At 37.6% G+C, this 22,882-nt stretch overlaps 1 protein-coding gene across 1 annotated transcript in view; it reads right to left on the bottom strand.

The window, feature by feature from the left end:
• Nucleotides 1-763: 763 nt before the first annotated feature.
• Nucleotides 764-22,882, bottom strand: part of klf7a (Kruppel like factor 7a) — a 39,898-nt gene continuing 17,779 nt past the window's right edge. The window contains exons 2-4 of the mRNA XM_079853134.1: nucleotides 15,474-16,077; nucleotides 8,885-9,008; nucleotides 764-5,021 (exon numbers count right to left, since the gene is read on the bottom strand). Coding sequence (XP_079709260.1) covers nucleotides 4,970-5,021; nucleotides 8,885-9,008; nucleotides 15,474-16,077 — 780 coding nt within the window. The 3' untranslated portion in view covers nucleotides 764-4,969. The remainder of the gene's footprint in view (nucleotides 5,022-8,884; nucleotides 9,009-15,473; nucleotides 16,078-22,882) is intronic.

The raw sequence follows: 22,882 nt of genomic DNA, 5'->3' as shown, positions 1-22,882 counted from the left end.
GGTAACATCCCTAATTGGTCCTGCTGGAGGGTGTTAAAGAAGGATTTTAAGGGAAAGGTGCACTTAAAGTGAACAAATGGTCAGAAGTCCACAAGGAAAACTACTAGTAAACATCATATGTCAATAACTTGACAAGCTCAATGCGAAGTTTAGCACAAGACTTGTGACAGAACACTGTTTGTATCCATTTGCAGGTATACACTGTGAATCCTCACAAAACCTGAAAAGAAACGCCCAGGTCATATTACACCCTCAAATTAAGATTTGTGACATTTTCATGATAATTAAACACATTTTATATCCAACTTCTCATGAACAAAATGATTTAAAAAAAACAAAAAAATCAGCATGACAGCAGTACAACATACTGTACAGTAACATGACGAATAACTTTATTTAGGGAAAAGTGTCTTATGCTCACCAAGGCTGCATTTTATTTGAACAAAAATACTTTAAAATAGTAATATTGTGAAATATTATTACAATTTTAAAGTTGTCAAATTATTAAAAGTAAAATTAATTAATTACTAAAAATGCAGCTTTGCCATTAAAGGAATAAATTACATTAAAAATATATTAAAATATAACATCATTTTTCTTTTTATTGTTGTTGTTGATTGAGATAGTTTTTTTTAAATAATAATAAAAAAATATATAATTAAAAATGTATGAATTCATAAAAATTATGAATTATGATAGTTAAAAAAAAAAAATTCCAAACTTTTGTCCGGTAATGTATCACAATGGAGTGATTCCGTATCACAAATATGATTTCTTATTTATTTTGGTTTTTGAGGTGAAATATGATCCAAGCATGTTCTTGACAGGTTTTGTGATAATCACTTTCTCATATGCGTTATCCTTCTCGCCAAAAACTCCCTTTGAAAATCGAAACAATGCTTTGCTTCCTAGTTTGCATAGCCCATAATCATCAAATTTAGAAGATAAATTGTAACATTTCAGATTGTGGTCTTAAACCCTCTCTGAACCAGAGAAGTGTCTTGCACTAGATTTTAGTCCGAACCCGTCGTGTGCGATGGTCTCTTGAGGGCATTGGATGCGAGCGGCTCGGCTCTGGAATCCAGTGACCTTGTGTCTTTGTTATTTTTCATGGAGCTAATGTGGCCAGGGAGGGAGGTAAGCTGACACCCGGCTACATGGTGAAATTGACTGTGTCGGGCGGCCGCGATAAGATCTCCCGGTCAGCACAAGTGTGGCGTGTGACCCCCAGTGCGGTCCTACTCCGTTCCGCCCCATTGAGGGGGCAGCCAGTGCTGGGAGAGCCCAATTCCCCTCTCATTACCCATACTGCCGTTCTGTCACACGTGCCTCCCTGTTGGTCTGTGTTAGACAAGTGAGTGAGAGGAAGGAACTGACAGGTGACCAGACGGCTTGAACAAGACATGAAAATCCTTGTCCATCACCTATTTTGGGGTGAAATGAACCAGATGTTTTTTTATTTTATTTTTTATCTATAAATATGGTTAAAACTTATCTTAAGCAATATGCAAATGGTTATCCGTTTAAAATTCAATTGATTCTGTTTAGGGTTTAGAAATCTTTGAACAAGCCAAAGCATCAATATGAGCATCTTGATGTTTATATACAGTATGCAATAGTTAAAAATAAATCTAGGTTTGCTGCGCTCATTTTATACATCTTCACATCTGGGCCTCTGAGTTTGATCATACACATGTTGTTTACACCACAATGCGCACAAAACCACTATATGACAGGATTTGGGGGAAAAGGGATAGTTCGCACAAAAATTCAAATGAAAAAATCATTCACTCAACCTCATGCCGGGTCCAAACCTGTATGACTTTCTTTTAGCAGAATGTTAAATATTAATTATTAATGTCAATTATGCTGCTCCAAAAAACAACAAAAAAAGACCAAAGGAAGTCAGTAACGGAGCCCTGGCATGCAGGAAAAAAAAACGTATTCTGTCATGACATCTCTCGGGAGATTGGTATGGTAATAGAGATTGGCATGGCAATGTTAATGTATTTGGTCTTGGTGGAATAGATCTGCTACGCTGCTTCTGCAGAGCAAGTACCGATAATTGCTACTGCCAATGCATTCACAGACATTGCTGTGAGCAAGTAAGACAAGCTGATGCTGCTGCACATGTAACATACATGAATTAACCCCCATAGCAGATCTATACAGGTGGAGCTGGGGAAGGTGGAGGGTTTCTGAAAGCACACTGCAGACTGATAACAGCAACACTACCGGTTCTTGTTTGAATGTTGAGCCGCAGCTCATTGGACGCTGATGCAACAACAACCAATCAGCTGTGCTATGTAGATGACGATGTGATCGCTACCAAATGAGTCAAAGACTTATCAGCCTGCACCATCTAGAGTTTCATGCCAGAACTAGGTAATAATGTGGCCACGAATGAACTATACAATCCCACAATTTACTAATGCGTCAGCACGTTATACTAATTCGCTCCCTTGTTTTAAGCAAATTGTGCACACAGTATAATAATTTGTTTCCTCGTTTTACTAAATCGTGTCCACATTGTAATAATTAGTTCCCTTGTTTTAGTTAAATCAAAACAAGTGAATGAATTAGATCAACGTGGCCACAATTTATGAAAACGAGGGAACAAATTAAATTGTGGGAACGAATTCTTATTTCCTGACCATGATTTAACTAAAACAAATAAACGAATTAGTAAATTGTGGCCATGATTTAATAAAACGAGAAAATATACTATATATATATATATTTGTCCATGTGATGTGCGGGGCTCCATACCATATGATTTATATTCCAAGAAAAATCTGAAATATTACATTTCTTTGAAAGATTTTCATGCAAAATGTATGCATGAAGATACGTTGTAACAGTTTTGAAGTCAATGACTCCTCAAAGCCTGTGGTTTTCGCATGTCTTGTAACTGTTTGTATGTGCAAGTTTGAATATCTGGAAGTGAGGATGAGATTCAAGAGCTACTGCAGAAAGCAAGATTGTTGTGAATAACGGGTTAAATTTTGGTCTGTTTTAGACATTGAAGTCTTGAAATATAGTCACATGGACCATTTTTATAGGGCTTTGTGTTGTTGTTGTTTTAGCTTGACAGCTCCCCATTCCTGTTTTTCATTGTAGGAAAAAAACCAAAACAGAGCGCTATGGAAATTCTTCAAAACATCGTTCCCTTGAAGAAAGAAAGCCATACAGGTTTGGAAAGACATGAGGGTGAGTAAATGATAGATTTTTCACTTTATGCAAGTTATTCCTTCATCAACAAGCCTTTATGCATGAGCCACAGTGGGATCTATCTTCAGCAGATCAGGCCTTTCAGTGGTCTGAATGATTGCATAAGTGCAGGGCCGTCCACAATCAAACAGCTTTACATTCAGGAACACTTTCCATCCCACACTTGATTGTACGTTGTAATTTAAACCTCACTTTAACTATACGTTTTTCACACTGTACAGACTTTTTTTTTTTTTTTTTTTACCAGGAACGCAAGGCAGACAGATATGTAATGTTAGAAAGAAAAAAAAAGAAGAAAGAAAAAAACCCATCACAAAGTTTAAACATGAAGATGTCACCTGCAGGACCAACGAAACACACAACATGCATGTTTCTTATGATGCTTCCATCTGTCCAAACTAAAATAACTGGTTGGAAATGTCTGTCCAGTTTTTTTGAGACATACTGTGATGCATTTACAAAAACCTAAACTTTGTGATCGCAAATCTCTGCCTTGAATGATGGAAGTCATTATTATGTTGTGAAGTCCGCAGATAAACCATGGTGCTTTTCTCATTTCATGCTAGTCCTAGAAATCCCAAAGGAACCCAAGTTTATGGGATAATGTTTCATGGGTCATAAATAATGTTGAGGAATGCTCAAAACGTGTGCAACAACAACATTGCTCTTCTTTTTTCGCCACTAAAAGTTTGTTTTCTATAGAAATCAAGTCCACCTCAGATGGGGGTCTGTGCCAGTGCAGAATCCACTATTCTTGTGCATATGGCAGTTTTTTTGGTCCATTTTTATTTATTTTTATTTTTATATTTTGTACACATCCACAGGAGAAAAGCAAAAAAAGAAGTCTTCTGAATTATATAACATAGTCATCATTCAAAAAGATCTCTTCCTTAATTTTTTTTTTTCTTTTATAAAAAGTCTCAAAGTGTCGCTGCGCAGCTGTTGGTTGGCAGGAAGGGACGTGAAAGAGAGAGATTTGTCTGTCTATGAAGAAGGTGAGAGAGTTTCCTCCACTGCCCCCAGTCAGATTCACATTTGAGTGATGGCTGATTCCACTTGGTCGCCTCTCACCTTTGAAATCCAGATTTCTCCGGATGGACGTTCCACTTTAGATCTTGGCTGTGGCTTGGCGGGATCAAAGCAGAAAGATAATCCTTGCTCAAAATGGAAAAAAAAAAAAAAAAAAAAAATCCATCTCCTTGGATTGACGTCCTATCACTATGATATTCTCCAAAGGTTCTCCAGGAGAAGCATTCAGGACACGTCCCGCACGGTGCAGTAAATCAAATCAGGTGCAATGGTAGCTTTTGTCAGTTTGTGACAATATGCGTAAGACATACTTTGAATAACATTGACTAAAACGTTAAATGGATCTCGGAGACGAAGGAACGCAATAATAGTAGTAACTAAATCGAGTCATTGATGTTTTGATTAATACCTACTTAAGCACATTGTCTTTGAGTGACATAAGCTGTCGTACCACCTTCTCAGATCTGTAGACCTCTGACTTTCAGAAGTGAATCGCATCTCGCAGACCAAAACTCAAGAGCTGGTCTAATCGATCGATCGTGGCCCTCTATCGGTCCCTCACGGGGGTCCCTCTGTCTGGTGGGATGAGCGAACGGCTTGAGTGGTATCTGGCTCCTGCCCATAATCCCTCTCTTTCTCTCCCTCTACCTTCTCTCTGTCTCTTCCTTCACCTCGCCATTTTGCCACCTCCGCCTCGTCCTCCTCCTCCTCAGATGTGCCTCTTCATGTGCAGTGCCAAGTGATCGGATCGAGAGAAACACCTAAAGGAGAAAAAAAAAGAAAGAAAGAAAAAAAAAAAAAACTATTAGGAAAACCGTGTGACCTGAAATCTGATCTTCTTGGATCTTCTATCAATATTCCATTTGGCCTGAAACACAATGTGGGTTTGATTGTATTGGCGCCGTCTCAATATTATCTGCTGGCAGATATAAAACAGATGGGTGAGAAAAGTAAGAACTTTTTGTGGTTGTTCCAATACTAAACGTATTAAAATAGTTTTACCTCAATATTCTTGTGAATAATTTGCAATTTATTTATAACACTGTATGAATAAGTATGCTTATACGTATGCCTAATGTCTAATTAAATGTAGAAATAATAATAACTAGACATGTACATTTTTCAAAGAAAATGTGAGTGGTGTTTGCTGAGAAAAAACTTTTACTATAGAAAAAACAAATGTAATATCTATCTGAATAGGTTAGTTCAGGCAAGAAAAAAAAAAAAAAAGTAAGTTCTCTATTAGTATTAAATTTAAGCTTGTAGAAATGAAACATCAATGTAAACATCAACGTTATAAAATTAAGTAAAACCTACTCAACTTTCTGATACTGGTGTTTCCATCATGCACTGGGGCATTAATAATGAACAAGGTTGCATTTTTCATTGTTTTCCAGCTGTATTTCCACTGTTTTATCATTGCTTTTGTCGTTAGGTTTAGTAACTTGCTGTTTTGTATTAATTTTGTACTCAAAATGACATTCATACTCAAAAATGATCCATCAGATATTACAGTTATTGTGTACCAATTGAGGTCTCTGTGTTCGGGTATAGGCAATAGGCACCATATTATTTCTATTATGTAGAAATGTTGTCTACATAATATCTACTATATTATTTCCTTAGATGTTCTACTTTAAAAGCATGGCTTAATTCAGTGCTATATTGTTTGCGTAAAATGTACTTAAAACAGAGTGTTGCAAAGTATCTTCAACTGGCCAAGTTACAGTTACTTATTTTCTTTGTTAATTTTACTTAACTTAGTTAAGTAGATTTGACTTAATTCCATATGAGAAATTTACTTCATTTTTCTTTTGCAAGTTTTTGCACGCAGATTAAAAAAAAAAAAACTTAATGTTCAGTGTAGGCAGGTGTTTTGGGTTGTTTCTAGGACGTTGTTAAGTTGATTTCAGTGTTGTTAGGCAATTGCTATATGCAAAGGTGAATCTAGATAAACCTGACTAGTTGATTGTTGGAGCATCTTGACCCATCCCTAAGACATATGCTTTCATGCTAAGTCTCACCTGTCCTGGAACAAGCAAGGGGAGGAACACGAATTGGGAAATCAATGGGTGTGTTTTTGGCAGGGTCGGACAGATGGCAGATCAAGCCACTGCCAGGAGGCACCAAACCAGCTGGTGTACCTCTACCCTCTCCCTCTCACACCCCCACCCCACTGTCCTGACAGGGGGTCCGGACACAGTCGGGACGGATTAAGAAGAGGCCCGAGGGCCAAGGCTACAGGTCTAGCGTCTCGCTATACTGTATTTACTGTTCAGACGAGACGGGGAGCTCCTCCACATGCTGCTCTCCACTGTTCCCGTCAACTCCATCTTTATAATGGTAATCCGGGGCTCCCTTGACAACAGCAGAATGGATTCCCCAAGGTGTACGAGCAGCCAGGATGACAAGAGAGGGCGGAGCTGAGCTCAAAGTGAGATACGCAAGTCTAACAAGCATGAAGAACCTATTTATACATCAAAGCGAAGATGAGTTAAGATTCACTTCAGAGGTGGAAGCTCTTGGTCAATACCAGGAGGCAAATGTCTCGCAGGCACTGCGCCCAAATTGAAAATGTTCTGAAAGAAAGCACAGAACTACTTGCTTAGCTTTGTACTCGAATGGAAATGCATACTTTATGTTTTACAAACTAAATGTCCTTCCATGTAAATTATGTTGGAACATTTATAATGTACCAGCATGCATGTGCATGGATAGCAGATTTGTGTGAAATATCCCGAATCATTTTTGTCGCAAAATATTTGAAATATTGCTGTTCATGACTACATTTACGACTTAAGATTTTATAATACTGAAAATATAATAATCAATATATCTTTCATATTTATTTATTGCCTCTTTAACTACATTTTATTTGTAGCAACAAATTACTTTTTAGAAGAGTCAAGAGAAAATAAATAGAGCGATAGATAGAACAATAAATAGACAGAACGATAGAATGATAGATAGAACGATAGATAGATAGATAGATAGATAGAATGCCACGCTGCGTATAAAATGAATTTGTGACTCTTTGTTTGAACCAGTTTGTTTACTTGACCATTCAAATAAACCTGTTTAGGGTAGGCAATTTTCGGGAAGGCTAGCATTAGCAAGCTAGCTTTGAAAGCATTTGATCCCACCCTCCCTTCTGAGTGTCTCCAAAGCCACGCCTCCTTCAAAACGCATGAAGCAGCAAAGCGTCACGAGAGACGGCGTTAAACTACCTCATGTCTCAAAGCACATAACATTACTATAATAATGAACATAGAGCACTGACCTGTACCACCTGACTGTTGATAGTGTTGCCATTGAAATGCAAATTCGAGTCACGAACCGCTCCGAGTATAACGTCACGGGTTTCCATCTCTTCCAAATTAAAGTAGTTATGGTGTGAACGCAGCATAATCTGGTTGTTTTGGATCAGGAGGAACTGTTAAAGGCGGCTGCTGTTTCGTTTGCGCTGCTCTGTGACTGACGTCTGTCTAATTCTGCATGAAACGCACTGATGACGTGTGATGTCTGCGCGAGCAGGTGCGCGGAGGTATGGAAATTCATATGTTGAAAGGCAGGTAAAATATTGTATCATTGCATTCAGACCGAATGCTATGATTGGATGAACATTTTATGGCCCCACGCCACAGACGATATACATATACACACACATGTAAATACATTTAGACCACCTAACTTTGGGATTGCTATCAGGTGTGAAGAGACTTTCAACCAGTATAACAAGAATGTTTCTGGAACAAATCTCCAACCCTGCCTTTAAAAGAATGAAATGGACTTCCCAAAGCTACATGATAAATAAAGATAGAAAACATTTTAGGAGAGTGTTTAGCTTGTAGCTTGTCAGTTACAGTACAAGTTTTAAAGTAGCTTCTGTGAGTAAATGTAGTTGGGGAACTCTATTTGTCACTCACTATGTTCAATTTGAAAGCTTATTTCTGAGATCTAGAGAACATAGAGAAACCATTGTCTGAACAGCAGATGTTTTTAATCATAAAGCTGGATCTACCAGCACAGGTGACAGGTGGAGCATCTCTAGATAGATATTTGAAAATGAAAATATTTCAGACTATTCATCACATTTGTATACCCAGGACACCTGTGTTAGATTTTGCCATTAAAATTAAAAAAAAAAAAACCATACCAGGTTATAAAAAATGCTGACCAAGATTTCCCAAAATTCATAAAAGGTGCTAGAACTAAATGAGGCTTAGAAAGAATTAAATGAGGCTAATTCTTTTTATTGTTAAAATGACAAAATAGTATATTTATTTTTATGTGTGTATTTCATGAAAATTAAAAATAGTTTTTTAAAAATTAATATATAATTCTTAATGTGTTTTTATTAGTACAATTACAAAATTGTTTTATTTAATCATTTGCATTAATATATATATGGGGAAACTATATTTTAGGTGCTGGTTACCATTAACTTGTCTTACAGTGTACATTTTAGACAGTATTAATGAAACTGCAGATATGAAAATAATACAAGAAATGAAAAAGGTTTCAAATAGAAATGATAAAAATAACATGGAGTGTATTACTGCTTGACATGTCAACTAACAATGTGACACGTAGCTAGTATGTGTAGGTGTCACATCCGTCTCACCTGTCGCAGTGATTGCACTTGAAAGGCTTGGCGCCAGTGTGTTTGCGGTAGTGCCTCGTCAACTCGTCGCTTCTCGCGAACCGCCATTCACAGCCTTCCCATGAGCACTTGTACGGCTTCTCCCCTGGTACGGACACACAAACAGATGCACACACACACCTGATTAAAAAAGCACTTTCTTCCTCAAGGGGCCTTGAATTCGACGACTCGGTCCAGCCAGCCGTCTAATTCATTTGTTTTAAGTTGATTAGCCTATCGAAAGAGTGTTGACACAATTGGAGTTTATGAAATACATGATCGTCATTAGGGCGCACAGCTGTCGGGGCAAATGAACTCGCACTCGATGAGTTTCCAATGGGATCTTCGCTGCGTTTAACAGATGTGAGAGACTGCGCTCCCATTTTTGATGTTGTATGTTTTTCGTTGTGGATGGCAGCCGCCTTGCAGGAGCACTGCGGTTCGTATGGTGTCTCGAAGCTTGTTCATTAGCGCTGCTGAACGTAACGTATGAAATGGGGGGCAGGCAGAGTTTATTTGGATCTCTGGGAGAGGTGTTAATTGGAGTAGTAATGATGGGTAATGGGGAGGAACCTCATATTTACTGTCAACCAGCTGGCCCTGTCTCCACTGTTTGCCATATCCACAAATCTTCTGAAACAAGACTGTGAATTCATATCAATGGCTTGACGAGGAAATAAGTCAGATTTCCATGCAAAGAGAGCTCATAAATTTAACTAGTCATTAAATCAGCATTAACTAAAACATTAAATCTAAATTGATTCTGCTTACTATCTTAATAGAAAACTGAAATGAAGTAAAAAAGCAAACATCTTTCAATTTATATTCAAAATTTAAAAATTCATTCATTTATTTTTAAAAAGCCAATTTATTTATTTATTTATTTATTTATTATTTCAAAAGCCTATTTGTTTATTTTAAAAGTTTATTTATTTGGTGTGTGCACGTGTTTTTATTATTAAAATGACAAAATAGTATTTTTCTATTTTCAAAATAGTATTATCAGTATTATAAAGGATTATATTATCAGTATTTATTTTTCAAACCTATTTATTTATTTTAAAAGTTTATTATTGTTTATTATTATGATTAAAATGACAAAATATATTTATATATATTTATATTTAATATATATATATTCTTTTTTTTAAGCCTATTTATTTATTTATTTTCAAATCTGGTCAGTTGACAATGTTTTTTGCAAGCAACTACCCTTATGAATGCTAGCGAATAACTCTACCTGATTTGAGAGAATTGGCTAAAATTCTAGTATTGACTGTCCAATTTTCACATGGATGAATATTTTTTCCACCCAACATTATTTCCATTTAACAAACTGTTTTACTCTGAAATAGATCCCACTATGCAAGTAAAATAGGCTCTGAATGCCATTTCGACTTCCTTCCATGACGGTCACACTTTCATTCTGAGCTGTAAAAACAACAAGTTATATTTAGATTGGAATTTGAGCACTAAATTGAAAACCCTTTCACACACAATCACGAGCTAGCCACATTAAGCAGGACAGGTTTAGACCTGCGCTCGCTACGACCGCAGCACCAGCCAATTAGAAGTCAGGGAGGCATGGATGCTGGAGTTTGTCGCCTAGCAACCGGTCAGGAGCGTAACGTAGGAGGCAGCAGTGGAGCCGGCTCGATCTGGCATCGTCTGTCCCTCTGTGCCACCAGCCAATTACGGCTCATACTGGCAGGGGAGGAAGCAGTTGCCTGGCAACCGGAGTGTTACATGATACATGTATGTAGACGAGGATATAGGTGCGTATGTGCACCATTCCTCGTGGGAATGGAAGTGCACGGACGAGGCTAGCGGTGTAAGCTGAAACCAGCGCCGAGACCCGAGAATCGTTCCCAATTATAGAGTCCCGTTCAGAGACACACCAGTTGCCTGGCAACTCCCCACCCCCATCACACAACCTTTCCTCTCTCACACACACTTTTTCTCTCTCTGAGCACCCTTACAGGTGCCGGAGTCTAGCTTAATTACATTTTCCAAGTTAAACTGGAGACAGAGAGACTCATTATGATCTGTGGAGTTCACTTTGGCACCAAGCACAAAGCCATTTTCAATGCTCTTCCAACTTTTTTCCGACTTTGTTATAATGGAACGCAGAGACAAAGTGGAAACGAGTGCAGCCACTTTCCTCTCTTCACCTCTCTGTGTCTCCCTGAAAAGCCGGTCTTATCTAGTTCCCAAACGCCTTTTATAAAACGCTCCAGAGGGCAATGTCATTTCAATTCACGCCGCCTTCGCTTCTCTACAAATCTCAATCACAGAAATTGTCCAAGTAATAACGCCTCCAAAATAGGATTTCGCTAATTGCAAAGGAGTTGACAAATTGTTTTGGCATCAGATTTTAACACAGCTCATACACTTCATTGTATTTGTTGGACAAATGCAATGCAGATAGTGCTCAAAAAGATTACAGCTAATGAATAATGCAATTTTAGTAAAAGACTAATTCAAATTTGCATTGTTGCGATAAGCAATTAACAGGACAGTTTAAACATTGACTTCTCTGCCAAAATAAGAAAAAATCAGATTTGGCATCTTTTTTTTTCTTCTTTTTTTTCTAGACAAATGCAATACAAAAATAGCTTGGAATGAAAACGGTATATATATATATATATATTAGTGGTGGGCCGTTATCGGCGTTAACGCGCTGCGTTAACGCGAGACTCTTATCGCGCGATAAAAAAAATATCGCCGTTAATCTATTCTCCAAATTGGGTTGGGAGCTGGCTCAAGCTACACAAGCTATGATGACGCAATCTACCCGCGGCCGCGAGGAACACCCGGCTGGAACGCATCATATTCGTCGTCATCTTAAGTAAACACGGCTGAAAGTGAAAGCTGGTGTAAAAGATCGGTGGAACATCCATTATTTGGACTTGGTTCGGATTTAAGCCGTCCGACGTAGACTGTGTGGTGTAACAGTTCGGTAAGTTAACACACGACTAATCCGTTCTACCACCTCAAATTCAAAACGAAACATATCACTGAATACCAGCGCGCGCGTATTATTCCCAATATATCTTAGTGAGTGGTGTAGCACATAATCTCTTTTTATTAAAAGCGCCCGATTTTAAGAATCGTTGTTGTTTCTTTTTAACTGAAAAGACATCGGTTAGACAATATTCTAATTTTAAATTTGGGGTTTCATAAGCTCCAAGCCATAATAAACATTAGACCTACTTAAGTCTCTGCAGCTAGTGTACTTAAATTTTATTTATCTGCAAAATTATGTTGTATACTTACAGTTTTGCACAATATATGTTCTCAAAACTACATACACCCTTTCAAAAAAACAAAAACATTTAGCAGTTGTTTAGCAGGGTCTGTGTAACCTGTTCTGAAATGGTTTTATTATAATATCGTTATCGCAAGAGGCTGCAATGTATATCACAATATGGATTTTAGGCCATATCGCCCATCCCTAATTGATAGCCTATAGTAGTTGATAATAACATAGGCCTACCTAATGTTGCCTACGGACGGTAACAGTACAGTAGTAACCTTTTACAGTCTATGAGTAGAACGGCTTTCTCAAGCAGTTTGTGATGCATTTTGGAAACAGGAGATGAGCCCCTGGTCTAATGCGCCACCTGGCTTGAGAAACCCGTTCTCAAAGACTTACTTTTATAGTCATTATTTGGGTAGCACACATATTCTGAATGCCTTCGGCAGAATTCAAATGAGCCATTTTAATCTAGATTAATCTAGATTAATTTCAAAATTAATCTAGATTAATCTAGATTAAAAAAATTAATCTATGCCCACCTCTAATATATATATATATATATATATATATATATATATATATATATATATATATATATATATATATATGAGTATCTTTGCCCTGTTTTTAAATAAAAGTGTCTACACACCAATATTATATTATATATTATTTTACCATCAGCAGATTTGATAAAATGTCCCTCTCTGTCGTAGCTCTCAAATATTATTTGTGTTCCAGCATATTTATAGTATGGTTATGAGACAAACAAGAGCAAGTGATGTTTTTTGATTATTCACATGAAACCTGCTGTGACACATCAACTTTTAAAGGGATAGTTCACCCAAAAAATTTAAATTCTGTCATTAATTACTCATCCTCATGTCGTTCCAAACCCGTAAGACTTTCGTTCATCTTCGGAAAACAAATGAAGATATTTTTGATGAAATCTGAGAGCTTTCTGTCCCTCCATTGACAGCCTATGCAACTACCACTTTGATGCTTCAAAAAGTTCATAAAGAGATTGTAAAACTAATCCATGTGAATTGAGCGGTTTAATCCAAATTAAATCTGTTCATCATATAAAGTGATCGAGTCTCTTCAGAAAATTTGGACTAAACCGCTCAATTCACATGGATTAGTTTTACGATCTCTTGATGATCTTTTGAAGCGTCAAAGTGGTAGTTGCGTAGCTGTCAATGGAGGGACAGAAAGATTTAATCAAAAAGATCTTCATTTGTATTCTGAAGACGAACAAAAGTCTTACGGGTTTGGAACGACATTATGGGTGAGTGATTAATGACAGAATTTTCATTTTTGGCTGAACTATCCCTTTAAGAGCTACAGTGAAGGGCAAGATTTTGTTTAAAGCTACTATATGACTTCAGAAACTTGGAAAGTTCACACGTCATATGAAATACTTTTATGGTGCTTTTTTGTCCTTTTTGGTCCTTGAAAAGGCGTCCTGGTATTCTTGTGCATTCTTTACTCTCAATCCTCATGCCATAATGTGTACGTCTAAAATACTTTCTAATACATCAGAAGGGAGCCATTAACATGTGGCATGTTCTGGTTTCAAGACTTAGGGATTTGCCCTGGTGTGTTAACAGGCGCGCAGCAGACGTAGGGAAATATACAGGCGAGTACGTCTCATTCCACCCGGTCCATCCATCATGAGGCAGTTATTCACTCTGCGGACAGCTTTGGGACAGCAGTCTGAGTGCTTTTGGATTGAGATCGAAGAGACAGAGAATTATGGCCGTTTCCTGCACCATTCGAATCTGCTGAGGAAGTACTGTCGCAACCTTGAGAAAATATTTGCAGCCGAGGGGGCTGGACAGGCACGCTGCCATGGCGACGACGAAGCACCATTAATTACATCAGCTTGTCGCTTATTGTGTAAAATAAGATTGATAGCGCAAAATATGAAAATTAATGATAAATGTGGTGGAACTGACTGAATATGTCTAAATATATAGCATGCCACTGCTGTAAGAGCAGGCGAAGTGTTTATTTCAAACTGTAAATAAACTTAACACTTATTTAAATGAACCACTATATGAAACAAATGATGCCATGATGCTGCCATGATGCCAGGGTGTTGCTATGTGGTTGCTATGGTATGATGTGTCTTGGGTCCCTCCCTTAACATAACTATAATTATAATACAACATAATTCATCATAATTATAATATAAATGACTATTATTATTATTATAAGGACTTTGTAGTTGAAAATACAATAGAAATATATTATTGGTAGAATTAATGATTTAATGACTTGAAATGTCCCTGAATGAATCGGTGTTTCAAAACAAATCAGTTCAAACAATGATGATTCCAATGACTCACTCATAAATACAGTGTTTCTGAACAAATCGGTTTAATGAATGATTCAATGACTCACTCATAAATACAGTGTTTCTGAACAAATCGGTTTAATGAATGATTCAATGACTCACTCATAAATATGATTCAATGACTCACTCATAAATACAGTGTTTCTGAACAAATCGGTTTAATGAATGATTCAATGACTCACTCATAAATACAGTGTTTCTGGAAAAATCGGTTTAATGAATGATTCAATGACTCACTCATAAATACAGTGTTTCTGAACAAATCGGTGTAATGAATGATTCAATGACTCACTCATAAATACAGTGTTTCTGAACAAATCGGTTTAATGAATGATTCAATGACTCACTCATAAATACAGTGTTTCTGAACAAATCGGTGTAATGAATGATTCAATGACTCACTAATAAATACAGTGTTTCTGAACAAATCGGTTGAAAGAATGATTCAATGACTCATTCATACACACAAGCGGTTGGAAACGAGGGAGGTATAATCACAGAAGCGCGCACCTCAGGTCAGGTGAATGGATTGTTGGATTAAAATATCACAATAATTAAAATCATCAAAATAACTAAAATATCACACTTATAGTATTTAACTATTTAACTAACTTAACAAAACAGGCTGTGACTGAGGAAAGATTACCTCAAAATGTGCGTCCATATGCAAGTTCGGAAACATTTATATACACACCTTTTTAGCTATTGTCACATGACAGCGATTATCCCTCCGCGTGCTAATATTGGCACACGTGCCATAGCATGCCGACCCTCGACATATACAGAAACTTGTATCATTCATGAATGAATCAGTGTTTTTGAACGAGTCAGTTGAGTGAATGATTCATTGACTCGTTCAAAGACCAACTTCTGTAGAAAGAGTCACTGAAAAATGGGAAAATACCAACAGAATAATCACTGCAAATAAACCCTACATATAAATACACAACGCTTACCTGTATGTGTCCTCTGATGTGCCTTCAGATGTGAACTCTTGGTGTAGACCTTCCGACACCCGTTGAACTGGCAGCGATGGACCCTCTTCTTGTTCTCTGCCATCTCGCCAGCTCCCACGGTGAAGGTGCCGCCCTGTTCCCCGTCGCTCTGTGCGCCACTGCTGCCATGCTGGGGAGAAAGCGGCACCGGGTGAGCCGTCACCAGCTTGGCGGAGCTCAAGCCCACCTTTCGGGCCACCAGCTTGAGCGTGAGAGTCCCGTCGGGCGAGGCACTAAGTGTGTGGGTGGGTTTGACTAAGTGACGGCCCAGTTCTGGGGATGAGGGAGGTGTTAGGGAGGTTACAGCGTTCAGCTGGGCTGCGTTGACCCCTAAGGTGATGTCTGGAGAGGTCACAGGAGAGGAAGTGGAGGAGATGGTTTCTTTGCGTGGAGTGAGGTGAGGAGGAGGAGGACTGGGAAGGCTGGGAAGGAGGGGGTCTAACAGGTCTTCATCCCCGTCTTCCTTCATGAAGGAGGGGGTGAGGAGGCCATCCAGTTCTTCGTCGAAAAGGTCAGACAGCCGTTTGGGTTCTGTCTGCAGATAGCGCTCCAACTCCAAGCACGTCTGTGGAAAGAGATTTAGGCATTTTATCGACCCGAACACTTTAAATTATTTTTCTTTCTTGTACACAGAATCACACCCACACATCATGATAGCGTGAAATCAGCATGTGCTTTAGTTAGGATGTAGATTCCTCCATAACATACACTGTTTACAGTAGATATAAACTGTTAGAGTTTATACTAAAATAAGAAATTATAAAATGCACACAATGGGATCAACTGCTCTTGCATAAAATGTCACAAAATTCAACCACTTTTTTGTAAAAAACATTAAAAAAGCAACATTTGTTTACATAAATCATTTGTAAAAGCTTTAGATTACATAAGAATGTGTGCCAATTAGGCCTCTTCATCATAGTCATGCTTTAGGACACTAGTAATACTGAACGCATTTTATCTTGATCTTCCTTAAATGCATTAAAATGCAATTGCTACATGACACTAGATAGTCCAATTCTTTTTTTACGCTTTGTTTGTACCAATTAATCAACGTAAGCAAGTAAATGAAAGATAAAATCATTCAGGTTAATCTACCTCATTAGCGCTGCATGTACTGTAATGTGATTTTCTCTTTTACTTTCAGACTCAGACTAACCCCTTTCTGGACCGTTAACTGGGTACTGAGACTGCTACTGCATGTCATTTGCTTCAGCAGGTCTTCAGGAATAGATGGTTACACTGTGATTGATTACACAGGCTAGGCTGGAGCTGAAGAAACAGACCTGGCCTGAATTGCTTGTTAGAGCGCTTTATGTGGAGCAAAATGGCTCTTCAAACAGAAGGAGAGAGAAAGAGAGAGCGAGAGAAAGAGCCATCAGACTTGGATTCTTTCATTTTGGAAGGGTTTTATACTTCAGACTAAAGAATTGTGCGCGAAAAAGCAACGTCAACACAATATGATTCAAAGGCAACTTATAAGCCACTACAACTCCCTTATTCAAGCGGCCATATAACGGACGACAGTTTTTTTTTACTGTGTTTTGAAATTAAATAACACAAATATGATATGACAATCGGGTAAAGCCCACGTCAGACTGTGCATCATAAACTAGCATGCAGACTTTTATGACCGTATGATATATATTTAGCATTTGATTTACATTTCAGCATTACACTTATGTATGTTTTAAAGGTATCGTAGCAAAAACAGCTGGAATCTGGAAAATGGTCATACTATACTTTACTATAAAATACTATAAAACTAATAATTTAAATCCGACCAACCAACAAAAATAATAAGTAAATGAAAAAAAATATATATTTTTGTGAATATTAGAAATAATAAAGTTGGAAGCAGGAAAATGTTCATGCAATACTAAATAAAAAAATAATTAAACTTACTATAATTCTAAATAAAGAAATAAAAATTTTTTTTTTGTGAATATTAGAAATAATAAAGTTGGAGGCTGGGAAATGGTGATGCAATACTAAGATACAATAATAATAATTTGTAAATAAATTAATTAATAGTTTTATTTGACAAAAATTCAGAGGTTTGTAAATGGTCATGCAATACTTAATTTAAAAACAAATCTTACTAATGATTTAACTCCAACAAACAAACAAACAAAAATAAATAAATGCATACATATTTTTTTGAAAAAAAAAAAAAACCTTACTAATAATTCCAAACAAATTATTAAATGAATTGTGAATATTAGAAATGAAGTCTGGGAAATAGTGATGCAATTCTAAGTTACAATAATAATTTGTAAATAAATAAAAGAAATAAAAACATATTTCTTTGAATATTGGAAATAATAAAATGCTACAAAGAGTATATTTCTCCTTTAAATTTTTTTGCACAGCTATTTGAGTAGGAGCAATAGTGTCAAGCTTTTATTTTCTGAAATGTTTCTCATAACATGACCCAAACCTTTTACAAAATGATAAAGAACAGTAACCTATCATCTCAGACAAACTGGCCTCCGGCTATAAATGTCTCGCTTGAATCTCTGGCATCAAACATGACGGTGGCTCAGCGCAGCCTCTGTTGCTAGGCGATATTGTTTGCTTGTCATTTTACGAAAGGAGCGTCTGCCGGTTTTTTTTTTTTTTTTTTTTCTTCCCCTCAGCGTTAAAAGCATTTTAATGTCTGCGCTGAACTCCAGGGTTTCAGAAGTCAGGTAAACAGAGCATAGCTGAACTGATATTACCCGAGACCGAGACGTCACCCGGAACATCTAAACAGGACTATAGTTAGAAGACACAGATCTTCACATAACCATCTCAGAGCAATCTGCTAAAAGGAATCATTTCACTCAAAACAAATATTTGCATCTCAAAAAATCTGCTGTTTTCTCTTCGCCGAAAACACACAGGGTTTCTCGCTGCGCCCTGAACTGATGGGTAATTAGTCACTTAAATGAAGCAGTACAGATATCCTCTCCGTTCAGTGAAAGCGCTGATGGGTGCGTGCATCTCTGTGCATGTTTCCAAGATCAACCAATGACATTTAAAAGCCTGAACTCAGCAGGCCGGCAGCGGTCCGCTCTGTACGGGCCCTTTGGAAGCACGCCGACACGGGAGGGATTGATTTTCTAACGTGCTGTAGGGCCCTGGTGGTCTGGCGTGTCATGCCTGCATGCTGTCGAACCGTCACACGTATGACAGGAACACGGGCACGCTGGGTTCGAGGGGAGTTCGCCTGAGAAAGGGCAGACGTGTGCATGTGTGTGTCGGGGAAAAAGAGCCAGGAACATTTTGAAGGTGAGGCGTTTGGGAGTCGAGGAGAGCACGTTTTTTTCTTATCGCTCTTTGGCTTTTCTCCGTCTCGCCACTCTCCTCCTCGCCCCTCCTCCCGCAGGCCCTGAGGAAGTGACATTCAGGGGATATTGTTACTTAAAATGGCAGCAAATTCAATGCGTCCAGTGCCGCCTGGGTCGCTTTGGGCCGTGTGATTTAGTGGTGCGGCAGACTGGATGCCAACCGACGCCGTAAAAGCAACTCGGCGGATTTGCGAATCTCAGACAATTTGGATGTTTAATCAAAACTGATCGCAACTCGACGCCCCAGTTTTGCCATAAAATAGGCAATAAAAAGGCAGAGCGTCGCTCAGTTGGATAACAGATGGCTTGAATTTCGTGTTGTAGTCCCTGTGTGGGTCACATTTGATCTGTGAGAGACTGTGACATAAAACAAACCTCAAGTCCCAAGTCAAGGTCGGTCGTCGACTTCCTGCCGTTTCATTGCAGTCAGAATGAGAAGCTATTTGATATTCATCAAGCTGATACATGTATGAATTAGTATGCACTGATAGAGTGCCAGCCGTAGTTTTCATCTGCACAAAACAATTCGATAAAACACCATCACATAAACTTCCTAAAAACAATGTTTTGTCTAAATTGGATGATTCGTTCAAAGCAGTTGTGCAATAGCAGATATACACAACCTGGTCATTTTATACAGTCAACAGTTACTTGGATACATTTTTTGTTGATTATTGTTATTATAAGTATTATGAATCATAAATTATTATTATTATTATTATTATTATTATTGTAAATATTAATATTATTATGAATAGTATTAGTAGTATATTATTCTAACAACAACAACAACAACAACAACTATTATTATTATTATTATTATTATTATTAATAATAAAAAATAAACAAATAACATAATTAATAAAATAACAAACCAACAAGTGTATAAGTATTATTAATCATAAATTATTATTATTATTATTATTATTATTATTAATAATAATAATAATAATAAACATCAATATAATAACAAAAATTATAAATATGAATATTATGAATATAATAATAATAATAATAATAATAATAATAACAACAACTATTATTATTATTATTATTATTATTATTAATAAAAAATAAATAAATAAATAACATAATTAATAAAATAACAAACCAACAATAACAACAATTATAAATATTAATATTTTTATGATTATTAACAATAATAATAATAATAATAATAATAATAATAAGGGGATGTTTTTATAATAAATTAAAACATTTTGGGAATATTGGAGGGGAAAAATGCAAAAGAAAAGTGTACAAGTTTTCCATTAAAAACATTTGAGAATCAGATAAGATTTAGTTCTGTCACATGAGTCAATAACTCACAGCCTTGAGTAATTCTATTCTTTCTCACAACTAAATTTTAATTTGTTGGCCCAGTTGGTTAGAATTGCTCCACACATTCTTCGGTAACAAAAACAAAAACAAGAAACAAAACACTAGACAGCCATAAACATGTCTCAGACGCCTGAGTTATTTCCGCTTGACATGCTGTCTTAAAAATGCTACATTGAAAGCACAAGATGCTTATAAAAATGGCAAGATGTGATGCAATGGTAAAAAAACGTTCTTCTGATGCATATGTACATTGACAGGCAATTTAAAAATAGCGCAGGCAAAACTCTATCGTTCTACCCTCAGCTGATTGATTTTGAGTATTTAAGCAGTCAAAATGAACATCCCTAGTGACAACCACTACTAATGACAAAAACATCACCACATAAACACACACACCATCTAAACCCGTGTCCTCCTAACTAGCCATGATGTTTCTTCCTAAGAAACCTGATTGCTCCAAATTTCTTTTGATCGCCTCTGATTTGTAAAGCTGTGCAGCAGTTTCAGCGTTTGCTTTTCAACGCAAACTTGCTGTGCCTAGTTAGGTATATTAGTATACAAAAATAGTACACAAAATGTCACTGGGTGCAGAAACCGAGCGAGTGAAGCCCTCCTGCCGGCATCTCGCACCACGTCGTGGAATGAGCGACTGTCAAACATCGAGAGGTTGGAACTGATAAAGTGAGTCATCGGTGACGTGCCCCGCAGCGAGCACAGCTGAGGATGCGAGAGCGAGAAACACAAGGCCCTTCGCTGTCAGTCACGTAGGTGCCTTTTTTTGGAAGCCTGTCCATCGGAGCCGATTTGTGACCCGTTCCTCGCCGCGGGTTTGGCGGCGATCTATCATCTGTAAAATGACGAACCTGGCTCGCGATCGGGTGTTATGGCAGCGATGTTGACACGTCTGTCTCTCATAGTCGAACCCGCTGTGCAATTATCTTTTCTGCATCTGTGCACCTGTGACAACATGTCACTTCCTCTTGCATCTCAGCACACCCTCTAGCCATCGAAACCATCACAGCGCCACCATATATCTGGCATAAGCCGAGCAACGGGTGAGCGCAATATAAGACCGGCTATCGCTTGCACTATATTAAGTTTAATATAGGATAATCTGATTTGAGGAAGGAGTCGGAGATACCCTCATACAATCTTCCCCTCGCACCATGACGCTCAGCGGGGACACCGTCATGCGGCGCGCCAATTAACATCCAAGCACTGCCTCCCTCAAGCAGACAGAGCTAATAAAACAAGCTGGTTATAAAAATGAATGAGGAGCCCGTGGAAGAGAAGCACTACGATATCCAGACCAAATGCAAACAGCTGTTAAGCAAGTTGACAGAGAAATGCTCTATTAATTTTTGGGAGATGATTTAGCATCAGCTGTCCCCAGCTAAAGGCCGACGGCGGCGGAGAGGCAACCAGCTCTCTGAAAACAGGGGAACTGGGGTTATTTGTCGGGTCAGGTTGTTGAATGCTGTCCCATTACATTTGTCAAAAGGTCTGAAAGGGGGAAAACGTGCTTGCAGAAAATAATAGTTTCTCAGCGGCTGGATAACTGCATTTTCAATTTCAAGAAAAGAAGGATCGTTTGCTGCTCGGGATATGTGATGTTTCCACATTGACCTCCGTTGGGTGAACTAACACTCTAAAAAGACAAAGAGCGACATTTCAGACTGCAGAATGTGACATTGTCTCATGAATTGTTTGGCAGTCTGATGAAAAGAAAAAAGCACTTGATATTGGTCAATTCACTTTTGTATGGGATACAGTATTGAATGCAAAATGCCTATAGAGTGGTGCAGGTATGACTTTGCCGCTGGTTCCTTCAAGATTTTCCTATGGGGATTTATAATGGGGTTTTCCAATTTATGAGTAAAATAAAGCCTGTGGTAAACATAACTTGATGATACTTTACTTCAAAGTAACATAACTGCTTCATAATTGTCGCTTTTCACTATGGGTGCATGTAATTTACGTTGTAGAACAAATCGTCAAAGTATAGTCACGTTATGTTTACCACAGGCTTTATTTTACTCATTAACTGAAAAAAAAAAAACATTTTAAATCCCTAAAGAAAAATCTTAAAGGAACCAGCGGCGAATTAGACTTCCGGGTTCTGACGTCAAACCTGCTCCGGTCTTTGGTGTTTTATGCCCCCAACGGCGCCTTCCAGGCAGCGAGGGGATGGGTAGGTTTAAGGTTGAGGGTAGGGTTAGCTGCCTCTAAGGAGCCATTGGGGGCTTAAAACACCATCGAGCGCCTGCTCTATTCTATTCACTTGATAGATTTCTAAAGGTAAACCAGTAGGTGGCGACACATGACTGTTTAAGAGTAAATCTAGTCATTTCCTCAAACTATTAATTCAAAAACATTCAAAAATACAGTGACTGTGTTTTATTTGATCAAAATTGTATTTAAAAAGGCTGCATTTGATCAAAAATACAGTAAAAACTGAAACACTATGTTCTTTGCTGCGTTATATTTTTATAGTGTTCTTCGCCGCTTGATATTTTATATTTATATTTTTTTAGGATTATTTGATTAATAAAGTTGCAGCATTTTTTTGAAACGTAACATTATGAATGTCTTTACTCTCACCTTTGAATAATTTAAAGACCCTAGCTGAATAAACATATTAACCTTTTCTTTTTTTTTTTTACCCCTTAACCCAAAGTTTTGAACGGTAGCATGGTC

The sequence above is a fragment of the Squalius cephalus genome (assembly GCF_949319135.1).
Source record: "Squalius cephalus genome assembly, chromosome: 2".
NCBI lineage: Eukaryota > Metazoa > Chordata > Actinopteri > Cypriniformes > Leuciscidae > Squalius > Squalius cephalus.
Note: the sequence above shows the minus strand (reverse complement) of the source record. Positions and strands in the feature narration are given on the sequence as shown.